The sequence below is a fragment of the Schistocerca americana genome, chromosome 4 (genome assembly GCF_021461395.2).
Source record: "Schistocerca americana isolate TAMUIC-IGC-003095 chromosome 4, iqSchAmer2.1, whole genome shotgun sequence".
NCBI lineage: Eukaryota > Metazoa > Arthropoda > Insecta > Orthoptera > Acrididae > Schistocerca > Schistocerca americana.
In genome coordinates this window covers 852,897,759-852,917,075 of record NC_060122.1, presented here as the reverse complement: position 1 = coordinate 852,917,075, position 19,317 = coordinate 852,897,759, and the positions used below count along the sequence as shown (strand labels likewise).

The following is a 19,317-nucleotide window of genomic DNA, read 5'->3' as shown; positions in this document are numbered from 1 at the left end:
AACTGTCTGCACTGATTCATCAACTCCCTAAGCCTTTCCTACTTCTGGGAGATTTTAATGCCCATAACCCCTTGTGGGGTGGTACCATGCTTACTGGCTGAGGCAGAGATGTCGAAACTTTACTGTCTCAGTTCGACCTCTGCCTCTTAAATACTGGGGCCACCACACACTTCCGTGTGGCTCATGGTAGTTACTCGGCCATTGATTTATCAATTTGCAGCTCAGGACTTCTCCCATCTATCCACTGAAGAGCACATGATGACCTGTGTGGTAATGACCACTGCCCCAGCGTCAGGCACACGGACGTCTGCCCAGATGGGCTTTGAACTTGGCGGACTGGGGAACTTTCACCTCTGCTGTCACCGCTGAATCTCCCCCACACGGTAACATCGATGTGATGGTTGAGCAGGTGACTAGCACAATTGTTTCTGCGGCAGAAAATGTGATCCCCCACGCTTTGGGGTGCCCGAGGTGTAAGGCAGTCACTGGAAGTCGCTGAAACAATTAAGGAGCGTCGGCGAGCTCTACAGTGGCGTAAGCGACACCCTTTCCTGGAGTACCTCATAGCCTTTTAACGGTTCCGTGCCCGTGTTTGCTGCCTTGTCAAACAATGGAAGGAGTGGTGTTGGGAGAGATATATCTCCACCGTTGGGTGCCACATGTTACCTTCCCAAGTCTGGACAAAGATCAAACATCTTTTCGGGTACCAGGCCCCAACAGCTGTCCCCGGTGTTACCATAAATGACGAGTTATGCACCAATGCAAACGTGATTGGTGAGCACTTAGCTGGAGCCTTTGCATCGGAGAATTACCCCCAGCCTTTCACACACTCAAACAGCGGCTGGAAGGGAACGTCCTCTCACTCACTACATGCTGCAGTGAATCCTATAACGCCCCATGTAGAGAATGGGAGCTTCTCAGTGCCCTTGCACATTGCCTTGACACAGCTCCTGGATCTGATCGCATCCACAGGCAGATGATTAAACATCTCTCATCTGACCACAAGCGACATCTTCTTGTCGTCTTCAACCGGCTCTGGTGCGATGGCGTCTTTCCATTGCAGTGGCGCGAGAGCATCATAATTCTGGTGCTCAAACCCAGTAAAAACCTGCTTGATGTGGATAGCTATTGGCCCATCAGCGTCACTGACGTTCTTTCGTAAGCTGCTGGAATGTATGGTGTGTCGGCGGTTGGGTTGGGTCCTGGAGTCACGTGGCTTGCTGGCTCCATGTCAGGGCGGCCTCCGCCAGGGTCGCTCTACCACTGATAATCTTGTGTCCATCGAGTCTGCCATCCGAACAGTCTTTTTTGACTTATGTAAAGCATACGACACGACTTGGCGACATCGTATCCTTGCCACATTGTTTATTTTATTTATTTATTTATTTATTGTTCTGTGGGACCAAATTAAGGAGAAGTCTCCATTGTCATGGAACGAGTCAATACATGAAATTATAACACAATATTAGAAACAGATAAAATGAAATATAAAAAAAAAACATATTCAGGTGACAAGTCGTAAGTTTAAATAAAGAAAATCAACAATGTAACACTGGAATTTGCTTAATTTTTTAGCTCTTCCAGGAGCTCCTCGACAGAATAGGAGGAGTGAGCCATGAGGAAACTCTTCAGTTTAGACTTAAAACAGTTTGGGCTACTGCTAAGATTTTTGAGTTCTTGTGGTAGCTTATTGAAAATGGATGCAGCAGAATACTGCACTCCTTTCTGCACAAGAGTCAAGGAAGTGCATTCCACATGCAGATTGGATTTCTGCCTAGTATTAACTGAGTGAAAGCTGCTAACTCTTGGGAATAGGCTAATATTGCTAACAACAAACGACATTAAAGAAAATATATACTGTGAGGGCAGTGTCAGAATTCCCATACTATTGAATAGGGGTTGACAAGAGGTTCTCGAACTTAAGCCACATATAGCTCGAACAGCCCGTTTTTGAGCCAAAAATACCCTTTTTGAATCAGAAAAATTACCCCAAAAAATAATACCATACGACATAAGCGTATGAAAATATGCGAAGTAGACTACTTTTCGTGTTGAAGTGTCACTTATTTCAGATACTGTTCTAATGGTAAATAAAGCAGCATTTAGTTTCTGAACAAGATCCTGGATATGGGCTTTCCACAACAGCTTACTATCTATCAGAACACCTAGGAACTTGAACTGTTCCGTCTTGCTTATAATACGCCCATTCTGTCTGATCAAAATATCGGTTCTTGTTGAATTGTGAGTTAGAAACTGTAAAAACTGAGTCTTACTGTGATTTAGCATCAAATTATATTTCACAAGCCACGAACTTACTTCATGAACTACATTATTTGATACTGTTTCAATATTACACACAAGATCCTTCACTGTCAAGCTGGTGTCATCAGCAAACAGAAATATTTTTGAATCACCTGTAATACTAGAAGGCATATAATTTATATAAATAAGAAACAGCAGTGGCCCCAGCACCGACCCTTGGGGAACGCCCCACTTAACAGTGCCCCATTGGGACTGAACATCACTACCACTCTCAATATTGCAGAGAATTACCTTCTGCTTTCTGTTCTTAAAGTAAGAGGCGAACCAATTGTAAGCTACTCCCCTTACTCCATAATGGTCCAAATTCTGCAGTAATATTTTGTGGTCAACACAGTCAAAAGCCTTTGTTAAATCAAAGAAAACACCTAGCGTTCGCAACCTTTTATTTAATCCGCCCAAAACCTCACAGAGAAAAGAGAATATAACATTTTCAGTTGTTAAACCATTGCTAAAACCAAACTGAACATTTGACAGCAAATTATGTGAAGTTAAATGCTCCAGTAACCTTGTATATACAACCTTCTCGATAACTTTAGCAAACACCGATGGCATAGAAATAGGTCTAAAATTGTCAACATTATCAATGTCTCCCTTTTTATAAAGTGGCTTCACTACCGAGTACTTTAATTGATCAGGAGACCGACCACTCCTGAAGGAAAAGTTACAGATATGGCTAAGTACTGGGCTAACATACATAGAACAATACTTCAGTATTCTGCTAGATACCCCGTCATATCCATGAGAGTTCTTGGTCTTTAGTGATTTAATTATTAACTCAATCTCCCTCTTGTCAGTATCATGGAGGGGCATTTCAGGTAACAGTCTCGGAACACTTTTTTCTAAGAGCGCTATATGATTCCCTGTTGGGACTAGGTTTCTATTTAGTTCACCTCTATATTCAGAAAGTGATTATTAAATACTGTACATATATGCGACTTATCAGTAACACGGACATTCCCACTACGCACTGATTCTATATCCTCAACCTGTCTCTGCAGACCAGCCACTTCCTTTACGACTGACCATATGGTTTTAATTTTATCCTGAGACTTAGCTATTCTATCTGCATACCACATACTTTTTGCCTTCCTAATAACATTTTTAAGCACCTTACAATACTGTTTGTAATGGGCTGCTGCATTTAGATTTTGACTGTTTCTAACGTTTTGATATAATTGCCACTTTGTTCTACAAGATATTCTTATCCCTCTAGTCAGCCACCCAGGCTGCCTGTTTGTGCTAGTACCCTGTTTTGAACATTCTAATGGAAAGCAACTTTCAAAGATCACGAGAAAAGTCTTGAGAAAAGCATTATATTTATCATCTACTGTATCAGTGCTATAAACATCTTGCCACTCTTGTTCCTTGATAAGGTTTACAAAGGTCTCTACAGCAACTGGATCAGCTTTCCTAACAGCTGATGACTATATTTAACACGTGTTGCAGCACAAAAATGTTTTAGAGTTAAAATTTGTGCATCATGATCTGAAAGGCCATTCACCTTGTTGCTAACAGAATGCCCTTCTAGTAATGAGGAATGAACAAAAATGTTGTCTATGGTTGTTCTACTGTTCCCTTACACTCTCGTTGGAAAGAATACGGTTTGCATAAGATTATATGAATTAAGGAGGTCTACCAGCATCCTCTTCCTTGCACAATCACTTATACAATTAATATTGAAGTCACCACATATAACTAACTTTTTGTATTTCCTATAAAGTGAACCAAGAACCTCCTCTAGCTTTAGCAAAAATGTTGTGAAATCGGAGTCTGGGGATCTATAAATAACAACAGTTAGAAGTCTAGCTCCGTTAAATTTAACCACACCTGCACAACATTCAAACACCTTTTCAGTGCAGTACTTTGAAACATCAATTGACTCAAATGGGATGCCGTTTTTCACATACATGGCTACTCCCCCCACCCCGCAAAGAGCTTCTCGAAAAGCTGCCAGCCAACCTGTAGCGTGGTAAAGGAAGCCTCTGAATTAGCTCCTTGTTTAAGAAGTGTTCAGATATACCAATAATTTGAGTCAACATCTATAAGCAGTTCACTAACTTTATCTCTGATACCTTGTATATTTTGATGAAATATACTAATTCCCTCATTACTCGGATACCTAAGCTTTGTCAAAAGTGGTTCATTTGTTAGAGAGACTCCCCTTAAGCACGAAAACCTATCAGCTGACTTCAATCTAAAAAGGGTGCAACTCTAACACCGACTACTGCAGGAATTTTCCCATGAGTGATCCCACCAAACCCACCTATGCTGTGACCTATAAGCTTTGCCAACCTCCCCCTTCCCATACCTGTTGAGGTGTAGGCCATGTCTAGTGAAAACCATCCTGCTGATAGACTCCACCGACACCACTGAAATATGACCCATGCTTTCTGTCATCAGCACACCCCCAAGTCTCATGTTATTACGCCTGACGGCTGTATTAAGATGAGGCCGATCGTGACGCTGAAACAGTTCCACGAAATGCACATTCGTGTTGCCAGTCTGAGTGGCTATCTTTCCCAAGTCACCATCTATGTCATACTCCCCATCCCTATCAATACTATTACCTGCCCCACCCACAACCATTACCTGATCCTCTTTAGTAAAATCCCTACATAACCCCCCTATGTTAACAGTCGCCTGAGCCAATCCTGCATTAGGCTTCACAATGCTGGTGACCTGGTACTCACTCCCCAGCACTTCCTGCAACTGCTGGCCTACACCTCTGCCATGAGAACTACCTAACAGCAGAACCTTCTTCTACTTCTTTGACTTTGCAACTGTTCTAGCCACCGTAACTACTGAAGTCTGCTTCATACTTCCTACATCTACAGCTACTAGAGATTCCTATCCACTGTATGAGTGGGGTCTCCGGGGACCACTCCAGATTTTTATCCAAAACTTCCTGTCACTCCCTACTTTCCGTGTCCAAGTTGGTGACTCCGATAGGTCCATCCATATCCAGGAGAATGGAGTCCTGCAGGGCTCTGTATTGAGTGTCTCTCTATTTTTAGTGGCCATTAATGGTCTAGCAGCAGCTGTCGGGCCCTCCATCTCACCTTCTCTATATGCTGCTCCAGTACTTTTGTTGCTGAGCAGCGCCTCCAGGGAGCCATCCACAAGGCCAGTTTTCAACCGCAAAGTCGTGTGTCATGCACTTCCGTCGGCATTGTACCGTTTATCCGGAACCCTCACATTATCTTAATGATGATCCACTCACTGTAGTGGAGACATATCAGTCCTAGGACTGGTTTTCGACACTCAATTTGACTTGGCTCCCTCATCTTCGTCAGCTTAAGCAGAAGTGATGGCAGCACCTCAATGCCCTCCATTGCCTGAGCAACATCACTTGGGGTGCAGATCGCTGTACGCTGCTGCAGCTCTACAGAGCCCTTGTTCAATCCCGAACTGACTACAGGAGTGTGGTTTATGGTTTGGCAGCACCTTAAGCATTGCATTTACTCGACTCTGTGCTCCACTGTGGGGTTCGATTAGCAACAGGAGCTTTTAGGACGAGTCCGGTGACCAGTGTACTGGTGTCCCTCCACTGCAGATCAGACGTGCGCAACTGCTCACCAGTTATGCAGCACACATTCAAAGTTCCCCTGAGCATCCAAATTAACGTCTCCTTTTCCCACCTGCAGCAGTCCATCTCCCTCAACGGCGGCCCAGGTAGGGGCTAACGATTGCGATTTGCGTGTGGTCCCTTCTCTCCGAACTGGAGTCCTTCCCTTTACCACCTCTACTTGTGGTCTGTTCACGTATGCCTCCATGGTGAACACCTCTGCCGCAGCTTCGTCTGGACCTTTTGCATGGCCCTAAGGACTCAGTTAACCCCACCGTTCTCCGCTGTCACTTCCTCTTGGTTCTTGACATGTTCCAGGGCTGATGGTCACGTAGGCTTCGCATATGTTCGTGGAGGACATATTGAGCAGCACTCCTTGCCAGTCAGCTGCAGTGTTTTCACTGCAGAGCTGGCGGCCATATCACATGCTCTTGAGTACATCCGCTCATGCCCTGACGAGTCATTTCTCCTGTGTACTGACTCACCGAGCAGCCTACAAGCTATCGGCCAGTGCTACCCTCGCCACCCTCTGGTGGCGTCCATTCAGGAATCCATCTATGCCCTGGAACATTCCCGCCGTTCCGTGGTGTTTGTGTGGACCCCAGGATACGTCGAAATCCCCAGCAACGAACTTACCGACAGGCTGGCCAAACAGGCGACGCAAAATCCGTTTCTGGAGATAGGCATTTCCAAAGCTGACCTGCGTTCTGTCTTACATCGCAGGGTTTTCCGGCTTTGGGAGACGGAATGGCATAACAGCTCGCACGACAAACTGCATGTCATTAAGGAGACTGAATGTGTGGAAGTCTTCCATGCAGGTCTCTCGCAGGGAATCAGTTGTCCTCTGCCGGCTCCACATTGGCCATACGTGGCTAATCCATGGTTACCTATTCCGTCGCGAGGACCAACTTCAATGTTGCTGTGGCTCCCAAATGACAGTCATCCACCTCTTGCTGGGCTGCCCACTTTTTGCCGCTCTGCGGCAGACTTTTAACTTTCCCAGCACCCTGCCTTTGGTGTTGGGTGACAATGCCTGCATAGCAGCTTTAGTTTTATGTTTTATTCATGAGAGTGGGTTTTTATACTTCTATGTAGGTTTTAGCGCATGTCCTTTGTCCCTCTGTGTCCTCCACACTAGTGCTTTTAGGGTGGAGGTTTTAATGTGTTGCAGAGTAGCTGGCTTTCCCATTTTATTCTCGTGGTTGGCCAGCCACTGTAATCTGCTTTCATGTTTTACTCGCTTATGTTTCTAGCATCTCTCTGTTGTTTTCTTGTCCTCTTTTGTTCCTTTTAGTGTTCATTGTCTTCCCTTCATTCTTGTGGCTTTTCCTTTCTTTCCGTTTTGTGTTATATGTTTTGTCCGTTTTATTCTCGCACTTGTGGCATTGTTTTATTAGGAATAAGGGACCGATGACCTCGTAGTTTGGTCCCTTCTCCTGTCTTTAAACCAACCAACCAATTGCAAGTGGGAAAGAAAACATCATGAACTTTTGCCCAACTAAGCAATGAACTGTTCTGTGGTTTAGTTATGTCCCCATACTCTGCTTCCTTATCTTTCAGGATTGCTTTGAATTGGCAATCATTCAAACTTTGACACCACACAAAATTCACACATTTGACCACGACTTCCATTATGTCATGTAGTTCCACTCTTTCAGCACACATTGCCTCCTGGTAAATGAAGCAGTGAACAGTCAAAACGTCTGTCCTAAATTTGCTTTTGAGTTTATTTTTTAAATGACAGGCAAAACCTTGATAATGCTCAATGCACGATCTGTGGCTACAAAATGGAGCTTGTCCAAGTAGTAGTTCATACTATCCACTGATTGCCTACGGAAAGCTGAGCAGAGTGAGGTGTATATAAATGCTTTTGCCTTGTGTAAGCGGAATGCAGCCAAGTTCTTGGCCTTTTTCCTGAACTGTCTCTCTAAATTCACTGATATGTCCACAATTTGACAAGACACTTTTTGCTTTTAAAGGCAAACCCCTTCAATTACCTGCAACTCCCTTGGAAACACACATTCTGCAACTAATACCTTAAAAAGTTTTATGAGAGATCTCGTTGAAAATGGTTTGCCACTTGGTGCTATAATATGAACGGCTTTGTAGCTTGCTCGAATTGCTGCTTCACTTGCCTTTTCTTTTCTATTGTTCACCAGAAAAGTATAAACACATTACAATGCATTAAATATGCTGCATATTTCTATGACTTCTGTTCTAAGAATTCTTTTTGAAACTTGTACCTCCTCGTATGTTTTTTGGTAAAGTTTGGCTACTAGCTCTGTATGAGCTCTGCCTTCTACCTGCTCGTAGTGCGCTGCTTGAAGACTTGGATAATTGGTATGTTGTACTTTCTAGCAGAATTAAATACTTCGACATACATGGCACTGCATATGTCCGTCCTCAGATAAAAATGTATCCTCCAACTGAGGCAAGGACTTCCATTTCCAACTGTAGCTGTCATTGAACGTGGATTATTGCATCAGCTGTAGCTTCATGTGGCCTCAGTGCAGTAAGCTGACTGTCTCCCGTCACACAGGCTGGGGGCTGCTGCAGTAACTGCTCTGCCTCCATGGGCACTGTTGGCACAGCCTGCTGCAGTCAGGCAGTTCACTGATTGGAGGAAGGGAAGACATACCAATTCTAGTAAGAGCATGCCTCACAGTACGCTGTGGTGTTAAAAGCCGACTTTGAGTTAAGAACAGCTTATCCTTTTTATTAGTTTGTGAGTGTGGCAATTCTTTCAGTCTTCTTGTGAAGCTTGTTTCGCATCGCCCTGCGTGTATATGATAGACATAAATCTTACTGCAGTCTTTACTAACAATCTTTGTTGTTGTTGAGCTGCATGAGGATAATGATGAAGTTATGTTCTGAATGACTGTCAAGAAAGGCTCCTTAACATGCTTGTAATGTAATTCAGAATTATGGCAACCAACCAAACTTGGTAGCTAAATAAAATTAGTCAATAAAATTATGGTTGCTGGTATATATTTTCTTCAAGTTATCTTACTATCATCATAATATTAGGTCAGCTTTGTCACTTGACCAAATAAGTGTGCCCTTGGCAATAGCTTACTTTCCCTGCATTAAGGGATTATTGTAGCATTTGTTGCTTAATATCAAGAAAAATATAAGTTTGGTTACGCATGCTGCTTATACAGGGTGATTCAAAAGTAACTGTACACAACTAGTTGGTGTAGTGTATGCATCAGAATAAGTGTAAAATGTGAAATGAAGTTTTGTCTGAAATTGTTTTATCTCAGAATTATGCAGTAGAATAGGGATCACATTTGCAACAGAAAATGACCCAAAATTCAATACAACTACATGTTGTACATTTCCGCTAGAACATATTTAAAATGACGAAGGCATTGACTTGCTAGATGTCTTACCATTCTCAGAATGGTGCATTCTTAGTTGCAACATCAAACAAAAGTTCCCTGAAGTGGCCCCAAGTCCAGAGATCTGGCACGCCAAGCATCTGGTCCTGCACGACTCTATTCACTTACCTTGATAAGCAACATAGAGATACTCACCTGCCTCCCAACTGAAATGTGCAGAGGCCCCATCATGCGTAAACAGTAAGTTGGTTTGTATAGTACATGGGACCTCATTATACAGACCACCCAATACGTGTTCCAAAAATTGTCAATACTCTTTGCCAGGCACGTGCTTTGGAATAACATGTGGTCCAAGTAATTTGTTCACAGTACCACAGTAATTGTTCATTGAAATACGATGTAGATATCCTTATACTGTAGTAATGTGAAGGTCTCATACACCCACATGTGCATGTTACGAATGTTCACAATACAGCATGGATAGAGAGGCTCTCATCTGTAAACAGTAACTGAAGACGTAGCTTGCAGGTGTCACTCCTGTACCTTCTACAGGTGAAATGGGTGGAATTGCTGTCTCTATACCAGGTGCCATACAGTTGATTGATGAACCTCTACAGTGACACTTACGCAGCAGGTACTTGTTGTTGGATCTTCTTAAAACTTCCAATAAAAGATCTGATAGACTCTGAGCACAAGCTCTCGAATTTTTTCAATATTTTCGTTCATTCAGCCAGTTGATGGATGTCCAGAACGGGGTATGTCATCAATCGACATGTCACCATTTTTAAATCTTGCAAACCACTTGTGCACTAGAGTTTTTTTCCATAGTATCATCTTGGTAAGCTGTTTTCAACACTAAAACAGTTTCAGAAGCATTTTTACGGGGTAGAAAACAAAATTTCACACTGCACATTGTTTACTTACACTTGTCATCATAAAACTGAAACAAGAACAGAACATCCCCAGCAAAAACAATCATTACAGATGAACAGAAAAAGCCAGGTTGCCAACACAGGCGGCATTGAATTGGCAATGAGTTTCACTATACATGCTTAGTGACAGAAATGCCTACTACACAAGCTCTGCCCATGGCAATATCGCTCCCCTCCCTCCTCCCCCACTTTTTTCCCCACTCGTACATTAAACCCATGAAGTGTGTACAGTTACTTTTGAATCACCCTGTGTATCTCACTAGACTCATGTTGGAGATGGTTATTGAAACAAAGTCGTAATTCAGGGTGGCACAAAAGCCACTGGGTACCGATTTAAACAAAAGACTGAATTTGTTTCATTACAAATACAAACAATACTTACAATTATTTTTTATGGTCAAATTGTTTTCCGTCCTCATTTAAACATCTTTGAAGTCTCTATGGAACTCTGTTACATACTCTGTGGCTTAGTGTAGTATCACGGTTTTGTGTGTGTAGCCTTTTAGTCCAGCAATGGTCTGATGCTTTTGAGAATAAACAACCGTTCTTGACGACACCCCATAGGAGAAAGCCCACGGGCATGATATCTGGTGAATGTGGAGGCATGTTAGTATCTGCTCTTCAACCAATCGCTTTGGAAAGTTTCTTTTAATAAATTGCAGATGGGAACGACATAATGTGGTGGAGCACCATTGTGTTGAGAGTAAATTTCTGTAAAGTTTTCAGCACCACATAATTCTGAAGCATATCCAAATAGTTATCACCAGTCACTGTTCCTTCAAAAAAATGGTTCAAGTACACCAAATGAAGATATTGGCCCCCTCCCAACACCCAGACCAGATTGATTTTGATTGTCAGTATACCAGTAAGTGCAGATACGTCTGTTACCTTGTCCACTTAACTTAAAATTGGCCTTGTTAGACCATACAGTGTTGTTGAACAGGTTGGGATCATATTTCTGTGTATCAACCATCAGTTGAAATTCAAAGACGTTGATTTGAATCATCTTCAAGTAACCCATGTCGTTAATGTGGAATGTAAACGTTAAACTTCTATTTGTGTAACGTTTCTTCCTGTGACCTTCATGATAAATCCAGCTCGGTTGCTAATTGTATGGTTAATTTTCATGGACTCTGGGTCACAGCTAAACATACGTGCAATTCATTTTCGTCAGTTTTGACTTGTTGGGCAGCCAGCTCTTGTTGCCTCCATAACAAATCCATGTTCTTCAGATCTATCTCGTACGTCATACACTGTTTGTCTAGAAGGTGGTTTTGACTAAGAGTGTCTTCCCCTTTCATTAACAGCTTCACTAGCACTACTTTTATAAAATGTTTTTAACGCAAAAATCCTTTCTTCTTTCATTAACATCATGACAATTCGGAAAAATCCAGCAGTAAACGTGTCTCACAGATCACTTTCAACAATTTACTAGTTTGATTATTGTCTGTTTTGTTTGCCATTATATTGTATACCAACTTGACAAGATGTAATGATCACCATTTGGTAATAACAACTTAATGGGTTAAAACTTCGTAGTACTGTGTCTTGCTATTGCTTCATTTTCTTTTAACCAAATGTCCAGTGACTTTTGAGCCCCCCTGTAGACTAAATCGTGTTGCTTCTGTTTCATGAAACAGTTTTGCCAAACAGTGGTATTATAGGTCAGTAGTGTGTAATATCCATTGTTGTTGCAAAACAATAAAATATTAGCTTATTAACATTTTTATGGTATGCAGTGTATTCATTTTTTTCCATTATATCAATTTTGATTGCAGGACTGTACAGAGAACATAAGTGGATGTTGTGTAACGGAAGACAGTGGTTATACACATTACAAGAGAGATGTTTCAAGAAAGAACCCTGGATTATTGGTTAAAGTGAGAAATGAATATGCTGTTGATAGACGTATATACACAGGAATCTAAAATTGTTTTTATGGTCAGTTGAAAGCTTAAAAACTATCTAGATTGATTTGTGCCTTTGATATATCCTTTTTGTTAGCCATGTCTGCTCTTATTAAGTCAGTTTTAAATGAGCACTTATAACATATTTTGTGAGAATTCTCCTGCTAATTATACACAGTGATTTGAAGTTATTTACAATACTTAAGTACTGTTACTGTGAATTATTCCCCATCCCCCCATCCCATCTCATTCACTCCTCTGTGTGTGTGTGGGGGGGGGGGGGGGGGGCATAAGGAGGACATTTTTTAATTTAATTGATACAAACCTTTGTGAGCATGCATCTGATTGGTACGGCAAGTTTATCCCAACTATAGGAAAATAATTTCTGCTCAGTTATTAATAATAACGTATTACAAGAAAGATTTGCTGGCCACTACTTACTGCTATCAGGGGACATTTTCAGTGCTGCCAATAGACACATGAAAAAATATACACTGTCCTAGCTTCCATAACTATTCATCTCCGCCAGCCACCTGACGGTGTGTGGTGGAGGGTACTTTGAGTACCTCTATCAGTTCTCCCTTCTATTCCAGTCTCATATTGTTCGTGGAAAGAAAGATTGTAGGTATGCCTCTGTGTGGGCTCTAATCTCTCTGATTTTATCCTCATGGTCTCTTCGCGAGACATACTTAGGAGGGAGCAATATACTGCTCGACTCCTCGGTGAAGGTATGTTCTTGATACTTCAACAAAAGCCCGTACCAGACTACTGAGTGTCTCTCCTGCAGAGTCTTCCACTGGAGTTTATCACCTCCGTAATGCTTTCGCGATTACTAAATGATCCTGTAACGAAGCGCACTGCTCTCCGTTGGATCTTCTCTATCTCCTCCATTAACCCCACCTGGTACGGATTCCGCACTGGTGAGCAATATTCAAGCAGTGGGCAAAAAAGTGTACTCTAACCTACTTCCTTTGTTTTCGGATTGCATTTCCTTAAGATTCTTCCAATGAATCTGTCTGGCATCTGCTTTACTGACGATTAATTTTATATGTTCATTCCACTTTAAATCACCCCCTAATGCCTACTCCCAGGTAATTTATGGAATTAACTGCTTCCAGTTCCTGACCTGCTACACTCCTGGAAATGGAAAAAAGAACACATTGTCACTGGTGTGTCAGACCCACCATACTTGCTTCGGACACTGCGAGAGGGCTGTACAAGCAATGATCACACGCACGGCACAGCGGACACACCAGGAACCGCGGTGTTGGCCGTCGAATGGCGCTAGCTGCGCAGCATTTGTGCACCGCCGCCGTCAGTGTCAGCCAGTTTGCCGTGGCATACGGAGCTCCATCGCAGTCTTTAACACTGGTAGCATGCCGCGACAGCGTGGACGTGAACCGTATGTGCAGTTGACGGACTTTGAGCGAGGGCGTATAGTGGGCATGCGGGAGGCCGGGTGGACGTACCGCCGAATTGCTCAACACGTGGGGCGTGAGGTCTCCACAGTACATCAATGTTGTCGCCAGTGGTCGGCGGAAGGTGCACGTGCCCGTCGACCTGGGACCGGACCGCAGCGACGCACGGATGCACGCCAAGACCGTAGGATCCTACGCAGTGCCGTAGGGGACCGCACTGCCACTTCCCAGCAAATTAGGGACACTGTTGCTCCTGGGGTATCGGCGAGGACCATTCGCAACCGTCTCCATGAAGCTGGGCTACGGTCCCGCACACCGTTAGGCCGTCTTCCGCTCACACCCCAACATCGTGCAGCCCGCCTCCAGTGGTGTCGCGACAGGCGTGAATGGAGGGACGAATGGAGACGTGTCGTCTTCAGCGATGAGAGTCGCTTCTGCCTTGGTGCCAATGATGGTCGTATGCGTGTTTGGCGCCGTGCACGTGAGCGCCACAATCAGGACTGCATACGACCGAGGCACACAGGGCCAACACCCGGCATCATGGTGTGGGGAGCGATCTCCTACACTGGCCGTACACCACTGGTGATCGTCGAGGGGACACTGAATAGTGCACGGTACATCCAAACCGTCATCGAACCCATCGTTCTACCATTCCTAGACCGGCAAGGGAACTTGCTGTTCCAACAGGACAATGCACGTCCGCATGTATCCCGTGCCACCCAACGTGCTCTAGAAGGTGTAAGTCAACTACCCTGGCCAGCAAGATCTCCGGATCTGTCCCCCATTGAGCATGTTTGGGACTGGATGAAGCGTCGTCTCACGCGGTCTGCACGTCCAGCACGAACGCTGGTCCAACTGAGGTGCCAGGTGGAAATGGCATGGCAAGCCGTTCCACAGGACTACATCCAGCATCTCTACGATCGTCTCCATGGGAGAATAGCAGCCTGCATTGCTGCGAAAGGTGGATATACACTGTACTAGTGCCGACATTGTGCATGCTCTGTTGCCTGTGTCTATGTGCCTGTGGTTCTGTCAGTGTGATCATGTGATGTATCTGACCCCAGGAATGTGTCAATAAAGTTACCCCTTCCTGGGACAATGAATTCACGGTGTTCTTATTTCAATTTCCAGGAGTGTATATTGTAGCTAAATGATAAAGGATCTTTGTTTCTGTGTATTCGCAGCACATTACACTTGTCTAGATTGAGATTCAATTGCCATTCCCTGCACCATGCGTCAATTCGTTGCAGATCCTCCTGCATTTAAGTACAATTTTCCTTTGTTACAACCTCTCGATATAACACAGCATCATCCGCAAAAAGCCTCAGTGAACTTCCGATGTCATCCACAAGGTCAATTATGTGTATTATGAATAGCAACGGTCCTACGACACTCCCCTGTGGCACACCTGAAATCACTCTAACTTCGGAAGACTTCTCTCCATTCAGAATGACATGCTGCGTTCTGTTATCTAGGAATTTGCCACATATCTTTCTCTTGATCCTGACTGACAGATTGACCGATGGATCCACAATTTTTTCATTTTTTCTCTTCTCTGATATTTGAGAAAGTACGTGGGTAAATCAATTATTATCAGCAAAGTATTTATAAAATTTTATTGTAATCGAATAGGTAACTTAACAAGAACATCATTTTTTAAATTTGAGTTTCTGGAGCATTTCAGCAGTGTGGTCAGCAGTATGCAGACGGGCATTGTCTTGCAACAACACAACACCTTTTGACAGCAAACCTCAGCGCTTGCTTCGAACTGCAGGCTTTAGCCTGGTAGTAAGCATTTCACAGTAACGTATACTGTTTATTGTTGTGCCCTTTTCCCCATAATGTTCCAGTACTGGACTTTGTGTGTCCCAAAAAACCATAAGCATCAGTTTTCCTGCAGGCGGTTGGGTCTTGAACATTTTATTGCATGGCGAATTTGGACGTTTCCATTCCATACTCTGCCCTTTACTGTCCGGCTCGTAATGATGGATCCGTGTTTCGTCACCAGTAATGATCGTGTCTAAGAAATTGTCCCCTTTGTTGTCATAGCAATCCAAATGTTTTTTGCAGATGTCCAAGCGTGTTTGTTTATGCAACTGTGAGTTGTTTTGGGACTCATCTTGCACAAATGCTATGAAACCCAAGTCTGTTGTGGATGATTTTGAAAAGAACCGTGACTAATTTGCAGCGTCAATAGTTAATTGTCTGTCTAAGAGTATTATTTCACAGTAATGCTCAGTGGTTTCTTCATTTGTGGCTGTAAACGGTCATCTGGCTCCTTCATCATGCGTAACATTTGTGCAACCATTTCGGAATTTTTCAATCCATTCATAGACACTCCGTTGTGGCAAAACACTGTTCCTGTACTGTACCAAAAGTCTTTGATGAATTTCAGCCCCAGATACACCTTCCGACCACGAAAAACAGATCACTGAATGTTGTTCTTCTTTGGTGCAAATAGACAGCGGAGCAGCCATGATTAACAGTACGGCAGCAATAATGAAACTAACCTAGCAGCTTGACAATCGCAAAGATATAATCAAAAATAAACAAAGCCTGCGTCATCAATGTAAAACTACAGTACTACCAAAATAAACAAAAATATAACTAAATTGCGGATAATAATTGACTTACCCTCGTATTGTATGTAGAATTAAAATGTGCATCATAATACACAGTGGGGGATCCACTCAGAAATAAAACATAACAACTTAATGTATAATAATAACGATTCATAGCAGACAGAAGTTAAAAATTATGCCGGTAATTGTTTAATTGTTTCTGAAAGTATTATTTAGCAGAGTTTTGAAATGAGGATGGCACATTTGTTCCAGACTTTAAAGAATGGCACTGAAGACAAAATGTGTACAAAAATATTTAAAAAAAAAATACTAAAAGTACTTGTAATGAAGGAGCAAATGGGATAACGTAATTCAAAAATATTTTATCATCTGCTTATGTCTTTTTGTCCATTGCACCCATTTTGCTTTTGTTACTTCATGTTTAGATTATTGAGAACTAATGAACAAATCCTTCAATTTGCCAACCACAAGAGGTGTAGAAGAGATAAAAGTATGTACTTGTTTCCTGTAATGTAACTATCTTTATTTACTTGTTTAAGACATTTTTTCTTCTCAGCATCTTATTAAAAAAAAATCTTTTAACAGGCGAAGAATTCAGGGATCGGCACTGAAGGGGAATGTAACCGTCCGCTTGTAAGAAGTTGACATACACATATATAGGTAATATCAGACACCACTGCATAAAATAGTTTGTGGTAAGAGCGGCAAAAATTTGACGCTTGTCAGCTTATGTTTGGACTTAAGTTTAGCATGAAAAGTGGCTGTTTTTTTAGTGTGATTAGTTGTTGTTCAGCTAAAGGCATGTACATATTGTTGCACCATACATGTTGCTCATTAAATACAATGTCTAATATGTAACAGTTAATTCTAGTGTAATTTTTTCATATTTAAAGTTGTATGGCATGTTGCTTTAAGCATGTGATGGCCGTAGTCAACTGCCAGATATGCAAGGATATTGTCTACATTTACCATTGTTTGAAAGAATAAAGTGTCTGTAGCAGTGTAGCATTCACATCAGTTACAGCTGCAGGAAAATGCATGCTGTATCTCATTCTTTACAGTTATTTCACTTTGTGCAAAATGATGCATGTCTGTCTTCCTAAAATAGTCCTTATTATTCTAATATGACCATTTTTTTTCTTTCTTTTTGAATGTCAAGTTTGCGAAGTTCTATCTGTTTCGGCTTTTGGATAATACGGCATAGTTTTGTTTATGATTTTTCTTTTTCTTCAAGTAGCTCAGAAAATTACAAAATACTCCTGGCACCGCTACCACCAGTGACTTGAGCTTCAGCACTGTTTCTACCACTCATAAGTTGGGAATAATTTTATCACCACACTTTCCAAAGAACTTCTGCTGTCTGGCTTCTAATGGGATTGAGTTCTACATTGCCTACTTTTATTTAGCTCAACAGTATTATGAAAAAGGAAGTTGCCACTCACCATATAGCAAAGATGCTGAGTCACAGGTAGGCATAACAAAAGGACTGTTACAAATAAAGCTTTTAGCCCATAATGCTTTCGTCAAAATTGGACGACACGCGTGCGAACGCAACTCGCACACACGTGACTGCAGTCTCAGGCAACTGTAGCCACAGCTGTAAGCAACTGTAGCTACAGTGCGTGCATGCACACACACATGCACACTCATATGCGTTGTCTATTTTTGACGAAGGCTTTAAGGGCCAAAAGTTTTATTTGTGACAATCCTTTTGTTGTACTGATCTGCGACTCAGCATCTCTGCTACATGGTGAGTGGCAACTTTCCTTTTCATAGTATTGTTACATTCCATCTTGGATTTTTCATTGTTTGATTTTATTTAGCTCATGAAGAAAAATACCTTGTTAATGGTGAATGTTTCACAGATATAGTATTTATAAGTGCAGCAAATGTGCAATGCGTATTGACACACCTTGCTGTGAAATCTTCTTTTGCATTAATTAAAGTTGATGAAAATGATTCTATCAAATATTATAAACTTATCTTGCATTCACTTAGAAATCACTTTTGTGTCATTAAACAAGATGTTCATCACAGCATACTTGCTAATTGTTCTGCCGAAAGCTGTTAATCTCTGGTTTATTTTACCTAACTTGCATGCATGAGCAGGCAGTTACAGCAGTCATGGGTGTGTAAGGTGTGCATGTTTGTGTGAATTCATGTGTTTCTCTTTTCTGATGAAGGCTTTGGCCAAAATCTTAATGTGAAATTGGCTTTTTGTTGTGTCTGTCTGCAACTCAACGTGTCATCTGTAAGGCAATTAGCAATATATCCTTTCCACAACTGTTGTATTTCAGTGACTTCTTGCAGGCACATCCCACATATCATTTCTGCATGTGTTCCGGGAAAGTGCCCAGACACACTCGTGCCAGACAGCCCGTAGTAAAAAAGACCTACTGCTGTCTTGCAGAGAATTGACTACTTTTTAATGTGATAAAAAATCACAGTATGTGATTGTCGACAGAGAGATCAGTGAGCACACGTTAAATGAAACCTGTGTTTCAAATTCTTAGGCATCCAAATGGATCACTGGAATTATGCCTGCATATTGATACATTCACCAAAACTGGTAGTTCTGTCTGTTTGCACTTAAAAATCACTCTCACTGTGTTGAGTTGTGGACAGATTTCGAATATACTCTGTACACACTATTAAATTCTTTCCTGTGGTGTAACATACTTTGACAATATTAGGAAAAGGATAGTCTACCCACCATTAAGATGACCCATTGAGTTTCAGACAGGCCCAATGAAAGTACTATTACACATTATAACTTTCAGCCAAACCCTTCTTTGTGAAAAAGGTGGAGGTGATAGGACAGAGGGGGCAGAAACTGTTGGGTGGAGCGTGTGGGGACAGTATGTTACCATAGATTGAGGCCGGGATAATTAAGGATAACTCCCATCTGCACAGTTCAGAAAAGCTGGAGGTGGAGGGAAGAATCCAGATGGCTCGGGTAGTGAAGCAGCCATTGAAATCAAGTGTGTTGTGTTCAGCTGCCTGTTGTGCCATGGGGTGATCCACTTTGTTCTTGGTCACAGTTTGGCAGTGACCACTCATCCTGGTGGATAGCTGGCTGGTAGTCATACCATTATAAAAAGCTGTGCAATGTTTGCAACTGAGCTGGTATATGGCATGACTGCTTTCACAGGTGACCCAGCCATTGATGCGGTAAGATAAGTGCCTGACAGGACTGGAACAGTATGTGCTGGATGAGCGGATTGGGCAGTTCTTGCACTTGGGTGTTCCA

At 42.3% G+C, this 19,317-nt stretch overlaps 1 protein-coding gene across 1 annotated transcript in view; it reads left to right on the top strand.

Annotated features, from left to right (window-relative positions):
• The window catches only part of LOC124612896, a 155,554-nt gene extending 138,431 nt beyond the window's left edge, over positions 1-17,123 (top strand). The window contains exons 8-9 of the mRNA XM_047141358.1: positions 11,939-12,101; positions 16,653-17,123. Of these exons, the coding sequence (XP_046997314.1) occupies positions 11,939-12,088 (150 nt within the window). The 3' untranslated portion in view covers positions 12,089-12,101; positions 16,653-17,123. The remainder of the gene's footprint in view (positions 1-11,938; positions 12,102-16,652) is intronic.
• Positions 17,124-19,317: the final 2,194 nt, after the last annotated feature.